Source organism: Pholcus phalangioides, unplaced genomic scaffold (assembly GCF_987345545.1).
Source record: "Pholcus phalangioides strain wild (caught in Gottingen) unplaced genomic scaffold, Ppha-v1.0 ptg000011l_1, whole genome shotgun sequence".
NCBI classification, from domain to species: Eukaryota; Metazoa; Arthropoda; class Arachnida; order Araneae; family Pholcidae; genus Pholcus; species Pholcus phalangioides.
Window position 1 is genome coordinate 23,724,122 of NW_028301604.1, and position 24,255 is coordinate 23,748,376.

General features: G+C 33.9%; 1 protein-coding gene across 4 annotated transcripts in view; it reads left to right on the forward strand.

Moving 5' to 3' along the window:
* LOC149080246 (DNA (cytosine-5)-methyltransferase 3A-like) overlaps positions 1-24,255 on the forward strand; it is a 187,917-nt gene that overhangs the window by 51,129 nt on the left and 112,533 nt on the right. For all 4 annotated transcript variants that reach the window (XM_089239331.1, XM_089239332.1, XM_089239334.1 and 1 more), the window contains 3 exons: positions 646-789; positions 12,959-13,060; positions 18,415-18,460. In XM_089239331.1, the coding sequence (XP_089095457.1) occupies positions 646-789; positions 12,959-13,060; positions 18,415-18,460 (292 nt within the window). The remainder of the gene's footprint in view (positions 1-645; positions 790-12,958; positions 13,061-18,414; positions 18,461-24,255) is intronic.

The window sequence follows — 24,255 nt, forward strand, 5'->3', positions numbered from 1 at the left end:
AAACTTGTGGGGGGGGGAGGGGTTAAATGCTTTTCAATCTAAAAAATTTCAATTGGCTATCTACCCTTTTCGTGTGTCGCCCGATAAGTACAATGTTTTGTGATTAGATATTTTTTATGAAGAAAAATAAATTGTTTTTCTTTTCACCCTGAAGGCCAAATTGAGTTTGCCTATCTTTTTTATTGATATATGCATGAAATCAAACGGGGAAAAAAGACTTCCATTTTTTTTAATTTTTCCAAAAAAAATATTCTAAAGTTGACCACTTTATGATCAAGGACGTAATATTGCATCCAAATGCCAGTTGAATAAATTCAAACAATTTATCTGTTTTCGTTCCTCTCTCATTATCCCAAAGCTTTGTTATAAACCTATGAAAAAAAGTTGTTCTTTTTACCTCTGTTTATTTTTATACTCCTATTAGTGATTTTTTTTCTACATGTGATGTATCCTACCATATACATATACGAGCGAAAGAGAAATATACTTCTATAAGCTTTTTATCAGCAAATCCGGTTTATTACGTCAGCACACGTGCTGCATGGATGAGACAAAGTTTGAGTGAGGAATGTTCCTAATTTTTTGGTCACTGAGTATATATTGGCTTATGAGATTCAAAATTTTTTTATTTCAATATTTTACTAGAGAATTGGAGAAGTGGTTTGGGCAAAGTTTGGAAGTACAAGATGGTGGCCTGCTGTGATAGTAAAAAATACTGATTGCTGTCAAAAACCAGCAAAACCAGAGCATGCATGGGTGTATTGGTTTGGCGATTATAGAGTATCTCAGGTATGCAAATTAATTATATTTGAAAAATTTCTCGTGTGACTGTTAATGCAATTAAATTTTCTGAGAACTCCCTTATTTTAAATTAGAATTAAATTTAAAAGTTTTCGGGTTTTTTTGGCCGATGTGAAGTACAGTTTTTTGTCTTTCAACGTTTTGTTCGCACGAGTGGCAAGCATTTTTAAGAATTACATAACCCGGGCAAAAAGCTGCTACATACGCCTTTTCCCTGCTTCATCAGGATTGGTCAGTTGAGCCAGTCTGTTTTCTCCATTGGCTCATTGATCTTCATCAACAGTACTTGGTTTCCCATTTTAAAAATGATGAGATTGAAATCCAAGCATTATCCAGAGCCCTTAGGAACAACTTTGGCCAATGGGGAAAACAGAGTGGCTCAACAGACCAATCCTGACAAGGCAGTGCGACTCAAGCAGGGAGAAGGTGTAAGTAGTATCTTTTTGCGCGGATTATGTAATTTTTGAAAATGCTCGCCACTCTTAAGAACGTAACATCAAAAGACAAAAGACTGTACTTTACGTCTGCCAAAAAACCCGAAAAGTTTTAAATTTAATTCTAATTTACACGATGGTCATGAAAACCTTGTTTGTTCCCCTATTTTAGCTTGTTTTATATATGCACGCGCGCGCACACACAGTAAGAAGCGTATAGTCTGACCTTTTTTAACAAACACAGATATAATGAAGTTTTTCATTCCCCTTGGATTTTCTGTCATTTATCTACAGGGTGAATCAGAAAAGATGTGAAAAACTTTAACAGGTGATAGTACACAGCAATACAAACAATTGTCATTAAAGAATGCATGGTCTAACATGAAACACAAATGCGCTAGCGCGTTTCGAAACGGTCACTCGTCAAATGCTAAAATGCATTCTTGGTGAAATTTATTGGGAGAAAAAAAACATGCATGCAGATTTAACTTGGGGAAAGAAACCACATGCAAATCTGCGTCACAGTGAATAAAAGACACGGATGCCAGCCCTGTGAAGTTATTCCAGCATGCAATTGTTCTAACAGTTGTAACGTATGAGACAGGACTGTAACTAGGCTGGGGCAAACGTGGTGCTGCCCTGAGCTGAATGGAGCCTCAGGAAAATAAACACTTATTTTGTATAATAACCCTTTCAAGGGGCCCCAGGAAAGTCTGCAGCGTGGCTCAGAGAAGGCACTCTATAGCCCTGGTACCGGATAATGGTGTACTTTAGTAATACTGGAAAAGCAGACATACATTTCATTTATGGAGCTGCAAACGGAAGTATCACAGAGGCAGCACGAATGTACAGTGAGCATTTTCCCCACAGGCAGTTGCTGAATCCAAAAACATTTGCGCCCTTGCATTGGTAGTTGTGTGAAACAGGATCTTTTCTTGCTTCCCGGTCTGATGCAGGTCATGCAAGGATTTCCAGAACAGCAGGTGTGGAAGATAAGATTTTGTAGATGGTGGCAGATCAACTAACTAAAACCCCAGTAGAGATTTCTATACCGTTCGACGTCATTTACCGATGTTGTTCTATGTAAAAATGGCATACATTTGTCTGTACAGTTCGACGTAGCGAATCCGACGTCAAACTATATCTGACCCGACACCGTTCGACGTAAAAATTTCATATATTTGTTGACGTAGTTTGACATTTACGATTACGTTATATGATTTACGTTCAGAGGCGTAGCCAGAAATTTTGTTTGGGGAGGGGGGACCAAAGTGATAAAATAGATTTGGCCATTCTTTTCCCTTTTTTCTGTCATTTTCTCACATTTTGGAGGGAAACCAGACCCCCAAGTCCCCCCCCCCCCCACTACGCCCTTGTTTACGTTATTACAATATAAAACATGTTGACACAGTTCTATTTTGAGAAGTCTGCCCTTTCTCCATCCTGCAGCACACTTGTGTTGTGAATTCAAATAAAATAGAAATTTTTTTTTATGATTTTTAGTCACAAAATTGTTTTAAAAACTATTTACTATAATTGGTCACAAAAAATAAATTAAAATTCAAAAACTCAGCCATTCTGCTGTTAATTTAATTTAACGTTAAATCCGAGTAAGTTAATACAGTTTACACTTTTGCTAGGTTGAATTTTGGGCACAGGGATAAGTTTAAATATCTTCTTGTAAGATTTATTATTTGTAACAGATTTCTGTATTCCATAGTATCAAATGAAATACAGAAAAGATTGCTTTCCACTTATAATAACGTATGATAACAAGAACAGAAGTATTTCTTTCCTTTTTTTTTGTGCAATTCTTGAAAATTCTTCCATTAAGTGATAGCAGAAATGAACAATGGCCAATATTTTAACTATTGTTCTCTTAATTTCTGTCAGTTTGCACTCTTACACATCTATAATTTGAAAAAAAAATTAAACAAATTCCTCGCACTTAAGTACTCAAATACTGTGTAATCAATATTTGCAGCTTCAGACTTCTTTTAAAAATCAATCTGATAATTTCCTTAAAATTTTTCTCACGTAGCACACCAGTTGAAAAACTCTGATGCATACGTAAAGTTCTAGTTAAGTTCAGAATACAGTTTACGAAGACTACTGCACAAAACACTTATGTTCTGAATATAAAAAAAAAAACTTTACTGTTACAAAAGGTAAATGTAACACTAGTGAGCCAGTTCAAAATATTTAATCAATTATTTTTAATATTTGAAGTAATTATTTGTATAATAATTTTTTTTTATTATAATTCAAACTCATCTGTTATTGTTACTAGATCAAATTTTGACTGCTAAGAATTATATAAATAAAATAATATTTACAGTCCATTTTGTACCAGTAAGGGGCCACGCAGATATTGAATGAAAACAATGAAATATATGTAATAGGCTTGACAAAACTGTAAAAAAGAAACATCACTGAAAAATATAATAAGTGGAATAGTTCTCTGCTATAATAATTTAAAATGAAAATTTGACACTTTCTTGCATTCTTTCACAGGTGATTTTTTTTTATCCAAGGAATAAACAAGGTACTGCTCTTCCAATTTGAACCGTGGAAATAATGCAATAATATCTGGACATATTATGTAAAACACACAATTTTATACATAAACAAAACACCTATTATTTCCTTGTCAATCTCAAACCTTGAGCAGTTATTTTTCTTTCATTTCTTGAAACACGCATATAATTATATGTATTTTTGAGAGAGCTTTTTTTTTACATTTAAAAGGGACAGAAATACATGAAACTACTTTAATTTTTATTTTGGATTGTTTTATTTATTCTTATTTTCTTTTCCAATTCTTGCTTGTTCTGTTTTCTAAGCTTCATTGTTTATTTTATATTTAAGCATTTGAGAAGTTGCTTCTGCAGGAATTTAGTCTCATTCTTTTTTTGTCTTAATATCTCTGTATATGATCTTTTATATATTTCTTTTCTATATCTTTTAAAAGATAGCATGTTTGAAGGCAAAAATGTATTTAAGATTGTTCACAGAGAAGGGTACCACTCTAGCAAGATTGTTAGTCCTGATTGCAATAATGTCATGTTTCATACACATCCTTTTCCCACCTGGTTTTTTTTCAAAATCAGCTTGAACACCAAACGGCATCTGAAAGAATATGGCTTGGTATGTCATGCAAAAAGGCTACAGAGTTTTCTCATAACTTTTGAAATATATTTTTTAAAACTTGAAAAAGGAAGCCTATTACTGGTGTGCTTACCTCACACCGTATACGTACAGGATTTTAGAAATTCAGGCTATCTGAAACACACCACCAATAATTTTAAATGCATTTTATATGACCTGTTCAAATAAAACTGGTTCCAGTTTTCTAGGGATTAAATGAAGAGAGCAAAGATAAAGCAACCACAAATGGAATTATTAGACATGATTTAATTATTTCTCCATATACAAGTTCTTAAAGAAATATTTTCAAATATTGATAAATTTTTTAAATATAGCTGCAAGACAATACTTTTTATTGCAGATGGAATTGGGTGCATCATACCAGCAAAAAAATTTCAGCAATCTCATGTTTCAGACAAAACCTATAAAACATTAAAAATACATTTAATTTATTGAATATTGAGAATATTTTGATAGTAGCCTACATTAGAGAAATATATTTTATGAGTATGAATCACAGGTGCAACTTTTCACTGGCTCAAGCCCCCCCTCTCAACAATATTTCATGAAATCTTGATAATTTTAAATAGGTATATATTGAAATATTGAGCTGATGTCCAACCAATATCTTTGATAATTTTATGCTTATGGTGTGAAAAATACACATTCTCTAACATCAAAATAATCTCATAGACCAATCACATGAATACCACAAAAAATAATAGCTACCGATACATTTGCACTGGATGTTGGAAATGTTTTGCATCAGCGGGTGTTCATCTTGAGTTTCATGTTAAAAAAATCTGATTTCTGAATTGATTTGGACTTTCTAAACAGTGACCGAAATTCACTGGATGATTCTTAGCTGAACAAATTCAGTTTTATAGAATGAAAATAAGACAAAATGTAGTACAAAAATTACAAACTATGTGTGTGTGCACATACAAGAATATACTCAGATCTTGGTTTAAATCTTGATCTTGTGTAGAGGTCAAGATTTAAAGCAATGTTTTGTTCATTTGATAAACTAATTTTCAGTTTGTAGGAATTGTCTATACTAAAAATATTATTTGATAATTAATTTTTTCACTCTAAATTTTTCAAGGTTGTATTGTACAAGTTTACCATTTGAACCACATTTGCACCCGTGGTAGTTGAACATCAGTTTCCAACAGATTAGAACACATGTTGATTCCTTTTTTTCTGATTTTAATCAAGTGTAATAATCACTTATCACACGATTATTGATTATTATGATCAGTCTAATCCAAGGCACAATGTCTGACTAGTTTATAACTGATTATAGGGAAAGGTTATCAATCACATCTCTAATTGTGTCGATTTATTTAGAATTAAAACTTTTATTTATATAATAAAATATCATAAAAGGTAAAATTCCAATTTAATGGTATTCAAAGAAAGAGAAAAATACTTATCATTGCACACGATTTATTGGTGGAATAGTGCGAGACGACAGCAGAGTAGTATCATTATATAGGCAATTATTCATTGTATCACAGTTTCACTGTGTTGTGTTTAACTCCTGGAAAAATTTCAAATAGGTACATGTGGTATAAAAATTTCAAATTATACATTTGCTTATTAATATTTAACGTACATACTTTGAACAATTTTAATCGCAGCCCCTTGCATGTAGAGTGGGAAGGGGAGCTGACAAAGAATGTAATCACTGTTCACTTACGTTAAAAATATTCCACACAGAACCACATAAAAAATCCTGCCCTGAGCAACTATGGGTCCAGCTTAGTATATCAGAGGTCATGATCTATATATAGTTAATGGGCTAATGAATATTTTCAACATCACCAAGTAGGCATGTCCCCCCTCTTTACATCCTGAAGATGGCCCCTAGACAGGAATCTTTGGAAAGGTACCCCCCAGTGGCGTATTCACAAAGAGGCTAAGCGAGCTATAGCTCAGGGTGAAAATTCCAAAGTGGTTGCAAATTTAAGGAATGACTGGTCAGGTAGTCAACTGGGAGAAGGGTGGCTAAACCATAAATCCACTTCTACCAAGAGATCATGGAACTAAGTCACTCCGCAGCAAAAAGAGTGTGCAAGCATAGGAGTAACAAAAAGAGTGATTTAGAGGTTGTGAGTATGGGAGTGACCTGAAGAGAGCAAGAAATTAGGTGAGAGTGACTAAATGATCAGGGTTGTAGTGATTTAAAATCAGCAGTTTAAATCAACTGATTCTTTTTTTAAATCACTGATTTAAATACATTTTCTTCAGAAATGAAAAATTATCAGTTGTAATTGAGTAAAATTATTTATGCAACTCCAAAGTGATTTAAATTTTTTTTAAATTATTTTAAAAATATCAATTAATTTAAATATTATATTTTCAAATATTTTTATAATATTATATTATATATTAATATGTATATATACATATTAATATATATATTATAATATCAAATATCAGAGATACCATAATCGTACCAATTTAGCTGATAAATGGTTACCCAAGATTTACAATAATGAGGTTAGAGGATTAAAAGTTGGCTTAGAAAATCAAAAATTGCATGGCAATGGATGTATATACATAATGAATAAATTCTGTGTGTTATCAAATGGTGTGGTAAAGCCATCTATGTTGATACTATTTACACATCCAGCTTATCACATGCTGAAAATTATTCAGCAAATATGGTTTATAGTTCAGTGAAGTCAACAGAAGAAAACTTCAAATGTAACCTATCAAATTTTTTACAAAGTTTTGTTACTGCAAATATGGTTTTTTCCAGAAAGACTCTGGATGAAAAGCTTGGCTTTTCGGGACTTACATATTGGTACAGTGCCCACATTTTAAACTTATTAGTTGAAGATTTGGTTAAAACTGATGTAACAAAGTATGTTACAAGTATATTTAGATACTTCTGCAATCGTTTCTCAAAAGCATAGTATCGTGTGTAAGGTGGAAGTGCATTGGTCATCCTGCAGAGGTATGATGGAATACTTATTGTGATTCTCTTGAATATTTTGTTAAAAATTCGTCACTTGTTACCAAAGTTTGTTAAGACCACAGATCTCATAGCAACATCTCCAGTGAAATCTTAAATATAGATTCAAAAAGAAATGTCAAGGATATAATTGCAACTCTGAAACCAATAACCAATTAATTAATGATTTTGTACAAAGAAACAACTGCTCCATAGCTGAATGTATATTGGCATGGAAAAAGAAGACTTCTTGCAAAGTTTCCAGGACATGTATAGGAGATCTCAGCGGTGCATAGTAATGGGAGGTGACTATTTCGAAGGATAGTTAGGTAACTTTCGTTAACATTTCATCTACGTTAACATTACAGGACTATTCATGGAACTTTATTGTCAGAGGTTGTATCTATTCAGGAACTGTTTTTTTCAAGAACCCCTTTTCTTAATAAAATGTTCCGAAATATTTCATAAGTATGATTCTTTATCTTTAGTTTGCAAATATTTTTTAAATAGTCTTTTTTTTTTATTGGATTGAACACAACACATAAAACATACAATCAAACTGAAAAACACAAAACAATAAACTCCACAAAAAGTAACATTACAATGATACAGACACTCTGTGACCGCAAGTGACTGATAGTCCTTCCAGTGGGTCAATATACGTTAAATTAGAGAGTTAATTGAATTATGCAACAGCCTTGTTACAGTGCTAATTGTTTGATATTTTATAATGTCATATATATTAGATATTTTTAATCTGAACAAAGAAAATATACATATATATATATTTGGATCCAAACACATAAAATCAGTTAGTTGACGAACACAGAATTCATGCACAGTAGGTATTCACAAGTATTTTTAAATTGATTACAAGAATGGTTATATTGATGTTTTAGAATGGTTATATTGATGTTTTAGAATGAATTATTTTAATTGTGTTGTTTTATGATCCATTGTTGTAGTATGGATTCTAAACTATTGTTTATTGAGAATATAAATATATTGTGATTGGATCTTATGTTATTATTTGTGCGATTAGTTGCATGGTATTGGTTCATTATTTTTGGGTCAGTATATCTATAACTCTTTTGTAAGTTTAAATTTCTGTAATTTTATATTTTTTAAAGAAAGCACAGATTAATGACTAGTGTGTTAGTAATATATATATATATTTATATATTTTGTTTCAAAAAATCAATAAAATAAAAAAAAATGATTTAAATCTGATTTAAATCAAATAAATCGATTTTAAAAAAATCAACAACCCTGAAAATTATTTATCTTGAGATTATGCCAGCATGGGAGTGACTCGGAAAATAAGGAAACATGTCAGTAAGCAACTAAATGAGTGAGCAAGGGATGAATAGAATAACCTAGAGAGTGTGCAAGCATGTGAATAATGAAAAAAATGACATTTATAGAGAACAGAACAGGTTTGTTAGAGTGTATAAGCAAGGGATTGGCTTAAAGAGCAATGAACTAAGCTCTGAGGCAAAAAAAAGAGCAACAGAGAGTGTGCAAGCATGAGAGTGACCTAGAGAGTAAGAAATGTGGCCAGTGAGGGATAAAAGGAGTTACATTGTTATTGATGAAATCAGGGGCGTAGCCAGAAATTTCGTTCGGGGGGGGGGGGGCACTTTCATTTTGGGGGGGGACCAAAGTGACAGAACAATGGATTTGCCCATCTTTTTCCCTTTTTTCGGTCATTTTCTCACATTTCGGGGGGGGGACCAGACCCCCAAGTCCCCCCCCCCCCCCTCGCTACGCCCTTGGATGAAATATTTTAACACTGTATAGAATAGTGTGCCAAGAGCGATACTTTTATATAGCCAATTATCATTGTGTTGAAGTTTCAGTCAAGTTTACCTCATAGCATGTAAAATTTCAAATACTAAATGTCCATGTTCATATTTGATCTATTATGTACATACTTTAAACAATTTTAAGCATGTCACCTTGCATTCGGGAAAATGGGGGGGCACAATGATCGGATTCTGTCATGACAAAATTCGATAATTGTTCAATTTTTACGTAAAAATATAATTCATATAAAATATACATAATCTTGTACAAAAATTTCCTTCAGAGAACAACATAAAAACCCTTTCCCTGATAGCCCATGGGTGAGGCTTAGGATGCAAAAAGATACATAATCAGACCTGTAAATAGGCTGGGACATCGAGCCAAACGGAGCTTCATATGTATACTTATTTTGCAACCTTTTAATGGGGCCCCAAGAAGGCACGCTACGCTTTTCCATGATCATTTAGTTTATATTATGGCTAATAAATATTTTTCCACCATCACCAAGTAGGCATGTCCCCTCCCCCCCCCCACATCCTGAGGCTGAGTCCCTCGGCCGGAATTTTTGGTAGGGACCAAGCAGAGGTGCCGACATGGCATGAAAAAATATTGAGGGGGGGGGGCTGAAAATCCCTAGTCCTGTACACAGGAGGAATGGTGTGTGTGGTATTGTGTATGTTCGTGAATAATATGGGTTGGGGGCTCGGCACAAAATTTATAGGGAGAGCAACACAAGGGTGGGGGCTGACAGGGCCGGGGCAAATACCATCATTTTTGATTTTTCCATTCTATGAATTCACTATAGAAGGGCCCAAGAAGATCTTAGTCTAAGGGGCCCTACCCCAGGATGTGGGACATAGGAGCTCAAATAGCCTCAGCTCCAAGGTTACGGCACGTGTTTTGGTGTTTACTGAGTGAATACATTTTTACTATACTGTTTGGTATCAGACACGTATAAATTTCCGACCCCTTTCCGATGCTCGATATTCATTTGACGAACTGGCGTCACATCGATCCGACGCATAACGATACCGTTGTGCTACTGAGGAAGCACACGAGCTATGGACCGTAGCCTTGGTGTGCCTCTATCCACGACATGGCAGGTGCTGAAGGGTGAGAGGTTGCACCCATACCATTTTTGATGTGTCCAAGCATTGAATGAAGATTATGCTCGCCGCATAGACTTCGCCCGCTGGCTCCTACAGCAGAGTGCAGCATGCCCAGATTTTGCGGCATTGTTCTTTTCTCCTAAGAATGCACTTTTGCACAAGATGGTGCATTTAATACCCTTAATAAACATGTCTGGGTGTCCGTAAATCCTTGTGCCGCATATCCACATGTGCATCAGCGATGCTTCTCTATGAATGTTTGGGCAGAAACAGGGCCGCAACTAGATGCTTGGTCACCCAGGGCAAGTGTGCATTTTGGTGCCCCCTTGTAATGTTGAAGGTAAGGTTTGAGAATGAAATTTGTGCCCCCCTTTGGTCCATCGCCCGGGGTGCGAGACCTGCCTGCTCCCTCTTAGTTGCGGCCCTGAGCAGGAATCATCAGTGACTGCATCTTCTGCCAGAACGCCTTGATGAGGGCAAATACCAGACATATCTGCAAAAGGTGCTGCTAGACCTGCTGAAGGATGTTCCAACTGCCCTTCGGCAGGGTATGTAGTTCCAGAACGATGGAGCTCCAGCCCTTTCTGGGCGAGAGGTACTGTCTGGACGTCACTTTTACAAGCCGATGGATCGGGCGAGGTAGTCCTGTAGCTTGGCCACCACAATTGCCTGATCTGTCGTGTCTTGATTTCTTTTTGTGGGAACAGCTGAAGAGTCTGGTGTATGAGACTCCTCTTTACTGTGAAGAGGACCTAATCGCAAGACTTTTGGCTGCTGCTGGGGAAGTTCGCGATATGCCTGGAATATTCCAGAGCATTCGCCAATCCCTCCTTTGCAGCTATTCTTCTTGCATCACCGTTGGCGGTTGCTCTTTTAAGCAGTTATTGTAAATTATTCATTAAAATTGTTTTTTTGACATGTACATTATTCTTGTGTTTTCTCCTCGTATCTTCAGTTTTGCTATGTTGTGCCCTGTAGCACATCCACATTTCATTTTAGACCATGCATTCTTTGATGGATATTGTTTTTGTGTGTACTACCATCTCTTAAAGTTTTGCCCATTTTTTTTCTTAATCACTGTGTATGTAATTGATTGTTTACAACAAATAAAAAATTTCAGAAAGTACATGTGTAATGAAATTTTTAATCGATTGTCATTATTTTTCATTCAGTTATTTTTAATCTCATCTGTAAATCTTTTTACCTGCAAATACCTTGCCACAAAAATGCATTGGTACAATTGATACTGCTCCAATTGTTTTTTCTTGGAAGCCAAAACCTTTGTTCTAGTTTTGCAAAACTACTCTAGGAGGTTTTGAATTATTGTAGAGGTCGTCTTTTTTTCAGGCTATTTTTTTAACCTCTTCCCATAACGAGATACCTGCACAAATGTTCAAAAGCATAATCCATAATGCATCTACATTCTGATTGATTGAGCCCCCTGCATGCAGCTGCTGTTGTGGATACAGCTGCTATTGTGGTGGTCGAGTAGACAGAGTCATGGACTCGCATTGGTAAAAACGTTTCAATCATTACACTTCACTTGAAATTTGAAATATAGATGGCAGCACTGAAAAATCAGACAGCATTGTATGCAGACTCACATTGTTAGGTATCCACAATTTATTCAAGACTCTACCATGAAGCTGGGCTGGAAGAGATCTCGGCAATGAGATAAGTCTGGTGGCAGAGTCCTGGTGTTCATTCAGTCCTTGGATATACAGTAAAATATATTAAGATATCCAAGGGAGAAGAAAAATGTATTGTTATAAAGGAATTATCACTATAGATCGAATATATTAACACTATGAAAAGTGTGTAGGGACCAAATAGTAATATTAATGTATAGATTATCATTATATAAAAAAGTGTATCTGTATATAGGATTTTTGCTGCATAAGTTTATCATTTGTTACAAATGTTTATCGAACTACTATTTGTGTTTTTCTATCTTTTAACTTCCTCTTGATATCATTTTTAATTTCTCGGTTTTAAGCCATATTTGAAGCAAAAATCACTTAAATATAGTTTATTAACAATCTGCTAGACGTAGAACATTCCCTTGATGCATGTTATTACCCACAAAATTTTTTTTGCATCCTACTCTTTTCCAAGCGGACTCGTAATATATTTTTTTCCTTAACAATACTGGTTTTTCAACATTATTTTGAATTCAACTGAAGCTATATCTTTTCTAATTTTTAACTTGTTTTCATACGTCTAACAATCTTATTCTATTTTAAATATTTATCTGTATGAATTTCTTTCAGTTCATTTTTTTGGTTTGTAATAAACGTTTCATATTTCATTCTCTTGGTTTCCTTGATTTCCTTTGGTTCCTTCCTTCCTTGGTTTCTTTTTGAAATATATGACACCTATATTTGTTATGGGCATCTTTTTCTCAGCCACCTTGTTGGACATTTTGTCTGTTGCGGCATTGTATTTGTATTTGTCCCATTATTAAATACTTCTTCCTAGGAGTTGTAAATTCATGCATGCTGTATGTTATGTTTTTTACTAAGGCTTTTAATTTTCTTCCTTGGTTCAGAATGGAAATCAAAAATCACTATTTTATATACTCGGTATTTTAGCACAAAAATCTATTTTACACTCATCCTTATTACAACATTATTACTCATTTGTTATTGATACTTCTCTCATAAGTTAATTTTCTGTTGGATGTTTTTTTCAAACTTAAGGTAGCATCTAAGAACTTGTCATCGATAGAAGACAATTATGACAGAAAAGAAAAAACATGCTTAGCAGCAAAATCAAGAAAAGGCCTTCAGGAATGTAAACAGGTATATAAAATTCTAATATCACATTTTATGAATTGTCAAAAGCCAGAGATTTTCCTAAAATTTTTGTTCCATCTCGTTGCCCTCTGAATTTTTTCCCCTTGTTGTCCCCTCCTCCCGAACTCAAGACGACCCATAGGGGGAGGGGGGGAAAAAAGCATGCCGAAAACAAAATAAAGCACCTAGCCTTTATTATAGCCCATTGTAATAAAAACTTTAGTCTGCCTTTTTAATAAAATTTTATAAAGTTGAGTCTGCCATACTTTAGCTCAGGTTCTGAAACTGTGTTCTGTGGTATCCTAGTGCAGTGGTTCTCAACCGGGGGCCCCTAGGATATTCCAGGGGGGTCACGGATGAAAATCTTGCAAAAGGGGAGCCACGGCTACTGATACGGGGGCTATGAAGAAATTTGTGACATTAAATTTTTTTAGTCAGAGTGACTAAAAAAATTTAATTTCAAACAAAATGCGGCCGTGAGAAATCTGACTGGGAGGGGGCCTGCGAAAAATTCTAGTCTAGGGGCCCATACCTTCACTCAGAATTTGATCCACAATAGTCAAATGACGGCAAAGGAAAATTTTGGTTTTTCACTTGTCCGGCCCCTGGAATACCAGAAACACCTTTGAAAAAATTTTCTTAATAAGAATTACCCCTTTAAATATCATCTTCACAGGATAAGTGATGATGGCTCACAAAAATAAGTGCTCTTTCAAGGATTAAGTTATCTGGCATTTATTAAGAATGGTAAAATAATTCTAGAACAAAAAATTTTCTACTTTGAAAGCGGGACGTATGGTCACGCACATTTTGCATGGTAAACAATTATGTGCGGCTTTCTTCTGAAAAAAAATCAGGTTTATCTCCAGGTGCCCTTCGCCGAATCCCTACCAGCCTCCTGGCAGGGTCGCCAGTAGGGGCGGCACATGAGGCTTTGCACCCGGGCGGCAGGTAAGCTCGAGCCGCCCCTGTATTGGGACTTCCTCCAAGATTGACACCACATCTTTGAAGTTTTTTTAATCGATACTATAATGCTTCCTTTTAACTGCCCTACTACTGGCCTGCAGCATCCTAAATAATTTCAATGCAATTTTCCTATCCTGCAAGAACAATGTTGTGGGCATGAGAAAAAAAATTCTAAAACGGCATATGACTATATTTAAACCAATTTAAATCCATTTATTAGAGACTCACTGCATCTGCTGATTTCTAAAAAAAGTGCAATAAATTCTAAAACAAGTCTTCACTTTGAAATGTCCATAACCCTCTCAATGCGTCTTTTTGCATCTGTCAACCTAAAATTTATGGTTTTTAGTGTTTATAATACGCATGCAAAACCAATTCAGCGACGCGTTTTCACAATCTGCAAAAACTGCTTGGATTTGATAGTTGGAAATGATGTCTAAATGCCAAAGATTTGGAGTTCGAATCAAAATGAAAATGTCAAATAATTGAAATTGTGCTTCGTATAAATAAAATATTTTAATATTGAAAGAGCTATATATATATAGAGATTAATCTCGTGCCGTAGTCATACGTCTCATAAATGGGAAATTTTGTCATAAAACTGAGTGAGGCACGAATCCCCTTGCGCACAAGTGGAATTTCGAGACATTTACGCACAACCGAGCCCGTCTTGGCCATTTTTCTTTTTCTCCCCACCCTTTCTTCCTTTTGTTTCCTTCCTAAATTTATAAAAGTAAAAAGGACATAATCATTATAAAAAGGACTGTTTTCAGATCAAATTGCAGAAGTTCAATTACTTTACTGCAAAAATGTCAGTTTTTTTTGGAGAAATATAGTCAAACCCAAAGCGTATTAAAGACCCTTTATTAATACGCTTTGGTCAAACCTCATTAGATCAGAACTCCAAGAGACCCGAGAAATCACTTCGTAATAACGAAATTTCGTTACTAAGGAATTCCAGATTTTTTTATTGTTCCTATGTAAACCTATCCGAGGGATTAGAAAAGTTTTCGTTAAAACGATATTTTTTCCATTGTAATGGTATTTGTTACAATGAGAAATGACTGTCTTTCGTCTCAAGCTAATTTTTTACGTGTATTTGGAGGCTGCATGGGTAACAGGGCTTATGGCACTTTACTGGTGAGCCATTAATGTAAGAGACATACCCAACTAGAAAAAGTATCCAACTCAGATATGTCATTCATGTTGTAAGGGGTTGTATAGCTCTAAAATTAAAAAAAAAACTGTACACTGTCCCCGTGTGAGAAAGAATCCAATTAAGCAGTTGTTGCAACTAAAATGATTTCACGTTTCTAAGTGCAATATTCACCGAGATATGCGAATTCAAAAACTTGAAGAAATTAGGGAAAAAACTGCATTCAATGCTGGTAAAATGGTTTCCCCTCATTTAATGCTGTTTTTTTCCAACTTTCTTGGAATATCTCAGTGAAAATTTGAACTTAGACACGTTGAATTTTTTTGTCAGAGACCAGGAAACAGCTTTCCAATTGGGTTTTGGGGCACAGGGTGTCCGCATAAAAAGTTAACATTTTTATTTTAATAACTCTGTAACCCCTGGCAACATGAATCAAATGTCTGAGTACTACACATTATTCGGGTACTTTTTCCAACTGGAAGTATGCCTTTAGGACCAATGATTCGCCAGTAAAATGCCATATGCCCCGTTACCTATGCGCCCTGTATATGAAATATAGTACGGACTGTTATGTGAAATATTATGTTGTGTTTAAGCCAACACGCACGTTGCTTCGTTCGCCTGCGAGTGAGTGGTCACATTATGAACCAAAAAGCCTTGTCATCCAATGAAATATCAGATTTTCACCGTATAGAAATTGAAGTCAACAAACTGATCATTTTCATATTTTAAAATCTGATTATTTATATTTTCCGATGGGCTTGAAATCCTGATAATGAATCATTATTATGTTCACATGAACAGTTTTGTCACTGCGTACATGATTTCTCTGGAATGAATGCTTCAAACAAATATTTAAAAAAAATTTCACACGCATTTTAGTTTTTTTTTTTAATTCATAGTAGGGCTACAACATGAACCTATATCCTTCATACATGTATTATTGTTGAAAACGATGTGGAAGGTTGAACTTTTCAATTGTGATTCATTTGTGTGGCTTCTCCCTCATTATTACTTTTATCCGCATGAAGAGAATAAAATTAATAAAACTGCTTGAGCTACCACTTTTTGCGATTTTTATCATTATAAGAATGCATATTTTGGAAGTGACAACTGACATTTCTCAATGAAACCATAATCTTTTACACAAAAAAAAAACTAATTTGGAAATAATAAAAATTTCATCCAATACAGTAACTTGATGACATTGGGCCGTTTTCAAGCGCAGAGTTTACATTAATTAAAAATATTTTTTTTTAATTGGACTGACACCACACATAAAACATACAAATCAAACTGAGAAAAACACAAAACAATAAACTTCACAAAAAGTAACATTACGATGATACAGACCCTTTGTTACCCCAAGGGATTTATTCTATTTTTACTGTATCCTATTATGTTTATTTTGCTTTTTCATTATTTTCATAAATTAAAAATTAATCAAATTAAATTCAAAAATATTTATACTTCAGACAATTTTTGAATAACTATCTTCTAATGGGAAAACGGGGGGAGGGGAAGAAATTAAGGGGTAGTAGAAAATTATTCATGTTCGCAAAGGGGCCACAGGAATGAGAATGGTTGAAAGGGGACCATGGACAAAAAAAGGTTGAGAACCACTGCCCTAGTGCACCGTCAACCTTCATCAGAGGCATATTGAAGCACCGGTGCTGACAAAGGTTTTTCGAAGAGACTCTTAAATTGCTCTGGGGAGCACAAATAAGCGTTTAACATTTATTAGAAAAAGGGATGCTGTAGATGGAAAAGTTTTAATAATCCCTACTTCAGCTTATATTTATCAAACTATTATTTGAAATATTCAACTTTCTGTGTGCTTATACACAAATAATTCAACCTTATAATTACAATATTTATCGGTACATGCGGGAATGTGTATGTACGTGTAGTGAAACCTGACGTGAATTTTTTTTTTGTTTCTCTGTAATGCTTGTTATATGTAGTGCTGCCATCTGCCACCAGTTTTTCTAACTATGAGTGAAGTGTTATGATTGAATGATTTATCGTTGTAGGACTGTTGCTCTCTGTGGCGAGACTTTTTAACGGGGAGATCGGCTCGCATTTGCGCCTTGAAGTTGGGAACCACAGAAAACCAACTTCAGCCGACCACCACTGTGGGGTTCGAACCCGGATCCTCGCATCGCGAGTCCGTCACTATAACCACTCGACCACCACAGCGGCTGAATGTAATAGCTTACCTCTGGGGATCATGAATTCTAACACAATTGACACTCTTAAAAAAAGTAAGATAACATAGTGGGATAAATTCAGAAGCTATTCATACTTAGAATAAGACAACCATAATCTTTTTATGGGCAGTTTAATATGTATAGCGTTAATTATATTAGTTTTTCTTTCGCGATACACTTTTATACAAATGCAAATGCCACAACAGATAAAATGTCCAACAAGGTGGTTAAAAAAAGATGCCCATATAAATATTGATGTCGAATGTATAATCAAGTATATGGGTTATTTATGTCAAATATAACCAGTGTATAAAAATGGTTTACCCACATGTTATGCTGTTTTTTTCCAAACCTTTCTCCATTTTTTGAATTTCAATATCTTGGTGAATATTGGATTTAGAAATGAATTTTTTTATTTTTTTATCATGAGAGAGGCAACAACTTTCTAATTGGGTTTTTAGCATAGGGTGTCCACATTGAAAGTTTATTTTATTGTAATAACTATACAACCCCTTCGAACATGAATGGGTTGAACTTGGATATGTGTAATAATTGGAATGATTAACTTGGATACGTATAATAATTGGAATGATGAACTTGGATACGTATAATAATTGGAATGATGAACTTGGATACGTATAATAATTGGAATGATGAACTTGGATACGTATAATAATTGGAATGATGAACTTGGATATGGATACTTATAATAATTGGAATGATGAGCTTGGATACTTATAATAATTCGAAGTATGCCTCTTGGATCAATGGGGTTTGCAAGTAAAATGCCATGCTCCCTACTACCTATGATGTGTTAGCTTATAACATCTTCTGCATGTCATGTGCATTTTGTTATTTGTTATAAAAGATACCAGCATTTTATTTTTCATTTAACACATTATGTAATGAAATAAAATTACTTATATATATACCAAATGTACATAAGGTACTTCATACAAATTTGCCAAAAAAATGTCATTTCCTGAATCAATATATAACTTTAATACAAGTTTTCAAACTATTTTCAGCTGTTGGAGGAACGGGAGAAAAAGCTTGCTGAAACTGGGGAAAAAGGTAAGATTTATATTACATTAAGCAGTATGTTAAGGCTTTTAGATGTTATTTGTAAAAAAAACATAAATCGTAAATGTCATATTTCTTATATAAATTTTAATTTTGCTCTAATTATTGAGATGGCGCAGTTTGGCAAATTGGTCCTTCAAATTGGTCCAAAAAATTCAAAATCCAATTATTGAGATATTAAGCTGTTGAATACATAGGCACTAGAACCTATGGGCTGAACCATTTGAGCCGCCCCCCCCCCAATAATATTTTGTAAGGGAGCCGAGCTTCCCGATAATTTCTGAAAAGCAATGTAATTTACAGTACGCACAGCTTTTAACCGAACGACTGCAATATCTCAGGTTCTAAAAGTTGTACAATGGAGCGGTTTTCACCAAAAATTATGGTTTTTGATTTTCTACCCGACTGTAATTTATCTTGATGAGGGGTCATCTACACATTTATTATTGTTCGAAATTCAAAATCTTCAATCCCCTATTTTTTTTTTCCATCTTATTTGATTTATCGCATTGCATTGACTCTATAAATAAAATTTCATCACTGTAAGTATAAAAATGAGAGAGATATAAGTAAAAATGTGTTTGGGGATACTCTAAACATTGAGAAACTGAATTTGAAGGTGATTGCAAAGGGCGGGGGGGGGGGGAACACAGTTTCGAACGATAAATACTCCATATGCTACGCCAGTGTTTGAATTTATTGGTTAAAAAATAGTTTTTACTTTATGGAGGTGAAAAACAAAATTTTTTTTATTATTCATTTTAGTGACTTTATATCCATGATTGAGCGAATATTTATACCATAATTATTTCAAATGATATGTCATAAAGCAATTGCATGTGACGACAATTTCATCAATTTATAAAACAAATACAAGAATTTTCCATCAAACATTGCACTATTTTATATTATAATTTTGTTTCATTTTACAATTCCCCAATTTTTAATAATGCTAAAAAAAATACGGATGAAACGAAATGCTGTGGTTGTAGCAGATGACTCCACCAATAGCCACTACCCTAAACTTGGTGCACACTAAGATTTATGCTATTTGGAGAACCGTTATTTATTGATTATTATCTCTATCAATCTAATTGTATGGTATTAATGTGTGAATTCTTTGCACATTATTATATTTATAATTCGTCAGAAGTAACAAAAACTGAGATTCGAGGTTTCTTTTTTTCTCTAAATAAGAAAATATTCAGTAAATACTATGTTTTAAAAATTTGATCAAAATAAATACTATGCAAATAAAAATTTATAGAAAATGCTATCTAGACTGGAAGATTTATTTATCTTGTTATTTATCTTGTTTTGTACGAAGTGTAGTGACCACCGTTGTTGATAACTTCTTGTATCCGTCTTGGCATCGAGTCAATGAGATGGATCGCAAGGTCTGGATCTGTTCTTAAAGAATCCCAAGATTCTTCAGCAGCTCTCCATACACCAGTGAAATCAATTTTTGCTGTCCATAAAGCCCATAAATTTTCAATGGGGTTGAGATCTGCAGCATTACTGGGCCAATTCAGCTCTTGGATACCATTCTCCTCTATCCAGCATTCAACCAAACAACTTTTATGGATTGGACTGTTATCCTGAAAGATTTCAAACATGAAAAAAAATAACTTTAGCAGTAAAATAAATAATAAAATAATATAAGATAAAATTATCACATTTATCTTATTTATTTTGGCGACATTTGGATGAATATGTTACCTGCTGGAAGTGGAAAAAGCCATCTGGAAAATGGTTGTCCAATACTTTGGGAATCGTACTGTGTGCTAGAATGTCAAAATATGAATATGCATTCAGTCGTTCTGAAATAAGACTCATAGGGCCAATGTTGTGGGTCGAAACACAAGACCATACAAATAAGGATTTTCTGCCACTGCTTCCCAAACTTTGGATGTATTGAGACAGACAACGTAAATTTCTTGGTCTATATACTCTCTGCTTCTTACTACAGAAAGACTGGATGCAGCTTTCGCCAGTAAAAAGAACTGATTCCCATTCTGCTTCAGTCCATTGAATGTGGGTTTGGACAAACAAAAGCCTTTGCTGTATTTGATTAGTTGATTATGCCGGCTTACTGGCAGCAATATTACTATGGAGAGATGCCTCCGTTATGGTTTGGACACACACCTGTAAGAGAAGTAAAATTTTAACCTAGACCAGCGGTTCTCAACTGGTGTTCCATGGAGCCCTTGGGGCTCCCTGTGCGCTCCCCAGGGGCTCTGCGGCCACTTGAGGAAAATGAAAAAAAACAGTAATTTGAAAAAAATTATTATAATTATTTAAGTATAATAAAAATATATCAGTAATTTTGCTGAATAAGTAAAAAATAGGTCCATAGGGCTCTGCCATAGAAATTATATGCCAAAAAGGGCTCAGTGAGTCAAAAAAGGTTGAGAACCGCTGGCCTAGACTATATGCTCATTTAATTTTATTCAGAAATTCTTTTTAATCAACAACCATTTCTAAAGCAAAAATAGACTATTGTAGCTAATGTTTTGTGTTCGAAATTGTGTTTGTCGTCACAAGGGTTTATTGTAGATAATGATTCTTCAAATATTTAAATACCATTTTTGGCATTTGTATTTCTTTTAACTTGTAAATCAGTTTTAATTTTACTATTTTAAAATACATTATATTTTTATTTTACAATTAGCGTTATTTTTGAAATTAAAAATAATATATAAATTCTCCTAATTAAATGAAAACAGTAAGTACTCTGTCTGCATTATTTTTCATTTTTTTAAACGTTTTAGTGATTGGCTATACAGTCTCCGTTTTTCTAACCACTGCTGGATTATGGCAAATATTTAAAATTGGAAAGCATTTATGACACACACATTAAGTATACTATTCCTATATTGTATATAGTAAAGTAGCAGTTTCTTTTGAAAATCTAGAATTATGTTTGGGTACAAAATATTCTGGCATAACCACGGAGTATCTGGTCAATAGTTTTAAACACTGGTAAAATCATACCGGCAGATTCAGCTCTCTTTGTATTTGATGTGCATTTAGTTTTGGCTCAACAGCAACTGTAGCAACCACAGCATGAGCATGCATTGATGACTCAATGCATGTAATCAGCCAACACCACCCTGTATTTCTAAAGAATCAGTATCTCTGTCTCAAAGATAAAAAAAACACACATTACTGCTGTTAAATTTTAGGTTTTGCTGCAACACATCACGAATTAAAATAATTTCAAACTATTTTTTAAAAGTGCATATACGCTTACCAACAAATCCATAAATGTGTTGTCGACTTACTGATATTCAGTATACTGGAAATCTGAGCCGTTGAATATCCGGCGTGGTATAATGCCATTATTCATTCTTTTGTTGAATTCTCCGGTTTTGGAGCCATCTCACAGGTTCAAGATTTTTAACAAAAACACATATGATCACACACACATTTGCATGTTAAGCTGCGATTTTACAAGGAGAAATTTCCCTCACAACAACAAGATAAATCATTTTTTTTCTCAAAACAGTCATTTTGCTTCAGAAGCAAAACATTAATGGAGGTTTTTGAAAATTCAAATGTTCACACAATGAAATTTGATTAAACTTCTGACATCTTCCAGCACCAAGCCTATTTATTTCAGCTCATGAATGATGTCTAAGGAATGAAACAAATTTCTGAAATAGTGAAAAATTTTAAAATTTTGTTTATTTCTTTACTCGAATGCTTGAAAAAATGTTTGAAAACTGGATGGATGACTTATTGTATCACCGTATACTTAAAACAATAATTGCCCATTTCAGTAAAGTTATGAGCTTCATATTTAAACATTTTTGCATAATTTGTCATGAGAAATTTTTCAATGAGTTTCAAATTTATATTTAGTATATGGTCCTTAAAAGTGGTCATTTTCATATAATTGCTTATATTTTGCGAAATAGAGGTCAGATTGGAATGAAAATTTATTGTTGGGTTTTCGACTATGCTGATTAGAATGAAGTAAAACTTAATGTATGCTTCTGTTCATAAATTTTTAAAAAAAGTTTTAATAATTCATAACTCATATTTTAAAAAAGCCAAACTCAAAATGAGTAATAAAATTTTCTTTGGCCCATTAGTATGTATCATTTAAAATAAAAAGTAATGAGATACCTATATTATTTCAGCAATTATGCTCAAAACAAGATATTTCTGTTTAACATTATGACACTTTTTTTTTCAATAATTTTTATTTCACCAACTGTTCATTCAAAATTGATGAAATTTGGTATTTCTTTATATACTCTTGAATCCAAATATAGAAGAAAAAAATGGGGTTACCATTGAACTTTCAAAATTTGGATCTAGTTTTAGCATCTGGATGGCCTCTTAAGAAAAAATGAACTTAATACACTTGTGGAAGATCTTAAACGAAGAATCCTACCTATTTTTTTTTACAATAAATGGAACCCAAGATATTGCCATCATTCAGTTAAAAGTTCTGCGTACTGTACCTTCCCTCTCTTACATACACACTTCAGTCCTGTATATATGGGACGACCAACAACTTTCAACCCCCCAATTTTTTTTTCATGTGAGTGCTTCTGGTTGCATATGAGATGTTAGATTCAGCATTGGAACTTCAAACTACAGAAACTCTAGGAAAACTGGCTTTTATAAATCTGAATTCAACCTTGTTCGAATTAATTCGATCTCTACCATTGAGATATCAGTACTGGAGTTTCATAGAAGTTGGATGTTCTAAAGAAACTCATCAAAGACATATTTGATGGCTACTTCATCATTAAATCTTTTTTTCCATCAAAAAAGTGATTCAAATACTTGAGAAAGTAGTTTATAAGAGGTATCTAGAATATCTCTCAAGGATGAGTCTTGTTGTGCAAGCTGTAATTTTTAGACTGTTTCTTACATGATGATCTGAGGTTGATAAGAATCACTGAAACTTCATGACTGTTGACTAATGTGGGCCACATAGGAGTTTTACTGAACACTGTGACAGTGCATTAGAAAAGTTCAGGCACACAATATATTCTTTGATAAAATTAAAAATAGTTCATAGATTTTGTTCAAGATACAAGTCATGAAATCTAGAATATATGAGGTAAAGATTTTATAAAATTAAAATTTCAAAGAGAAAGAAAATCTAATTTCCCATGCCTCAAAAGTGTATAGACATGGAATCAAATTCATGTCAATTTCAATATGCTACCTGAATTCATGTCACAAAAGGATGTTTCTCATTGTTGCCACATGAGCCTTGAGGGTTTTTGTGAGTCGAACACCATGCCGAAATCCACAGTTCGTGAATAAAGAAGTATTATTGAGGATATGGGTACTGAAGTCACAAAGTGAATCTTTTTTGCACATTTCTATTGAATTAAACCAATTTAAATGAGACATGATAAAGTGTAGAAAAATTATAAAGACATTATAGCATGTGGTGAGCATTATAAACCAAAATATAGATCTGGGAGACCCCAAGTGATCAGTTTACATTTTTATGTGTATTATCCCGAAATAAAAGGACAAAGTTTCTCTCTCCTGTTATAAGGAGACTATAACTGACTCTGCCTACTGGCTGCTGATCTGACAATTTGGTGGGGATAAAAAAGATGTTATGTACGATATCTCAGAATTTCTGAAATATACAAGGCATCAGGTTAGGGGAGATATCTTGTCAATGCCACTGTAAAGGTTAATATAAAGGGCTGAACTTTATTTAAAATACAACTTCACTACAGCAAAATATTCAAATACATTAATTACCACTAAATATATTACTACTAAATTAAAATATATTTCATAAA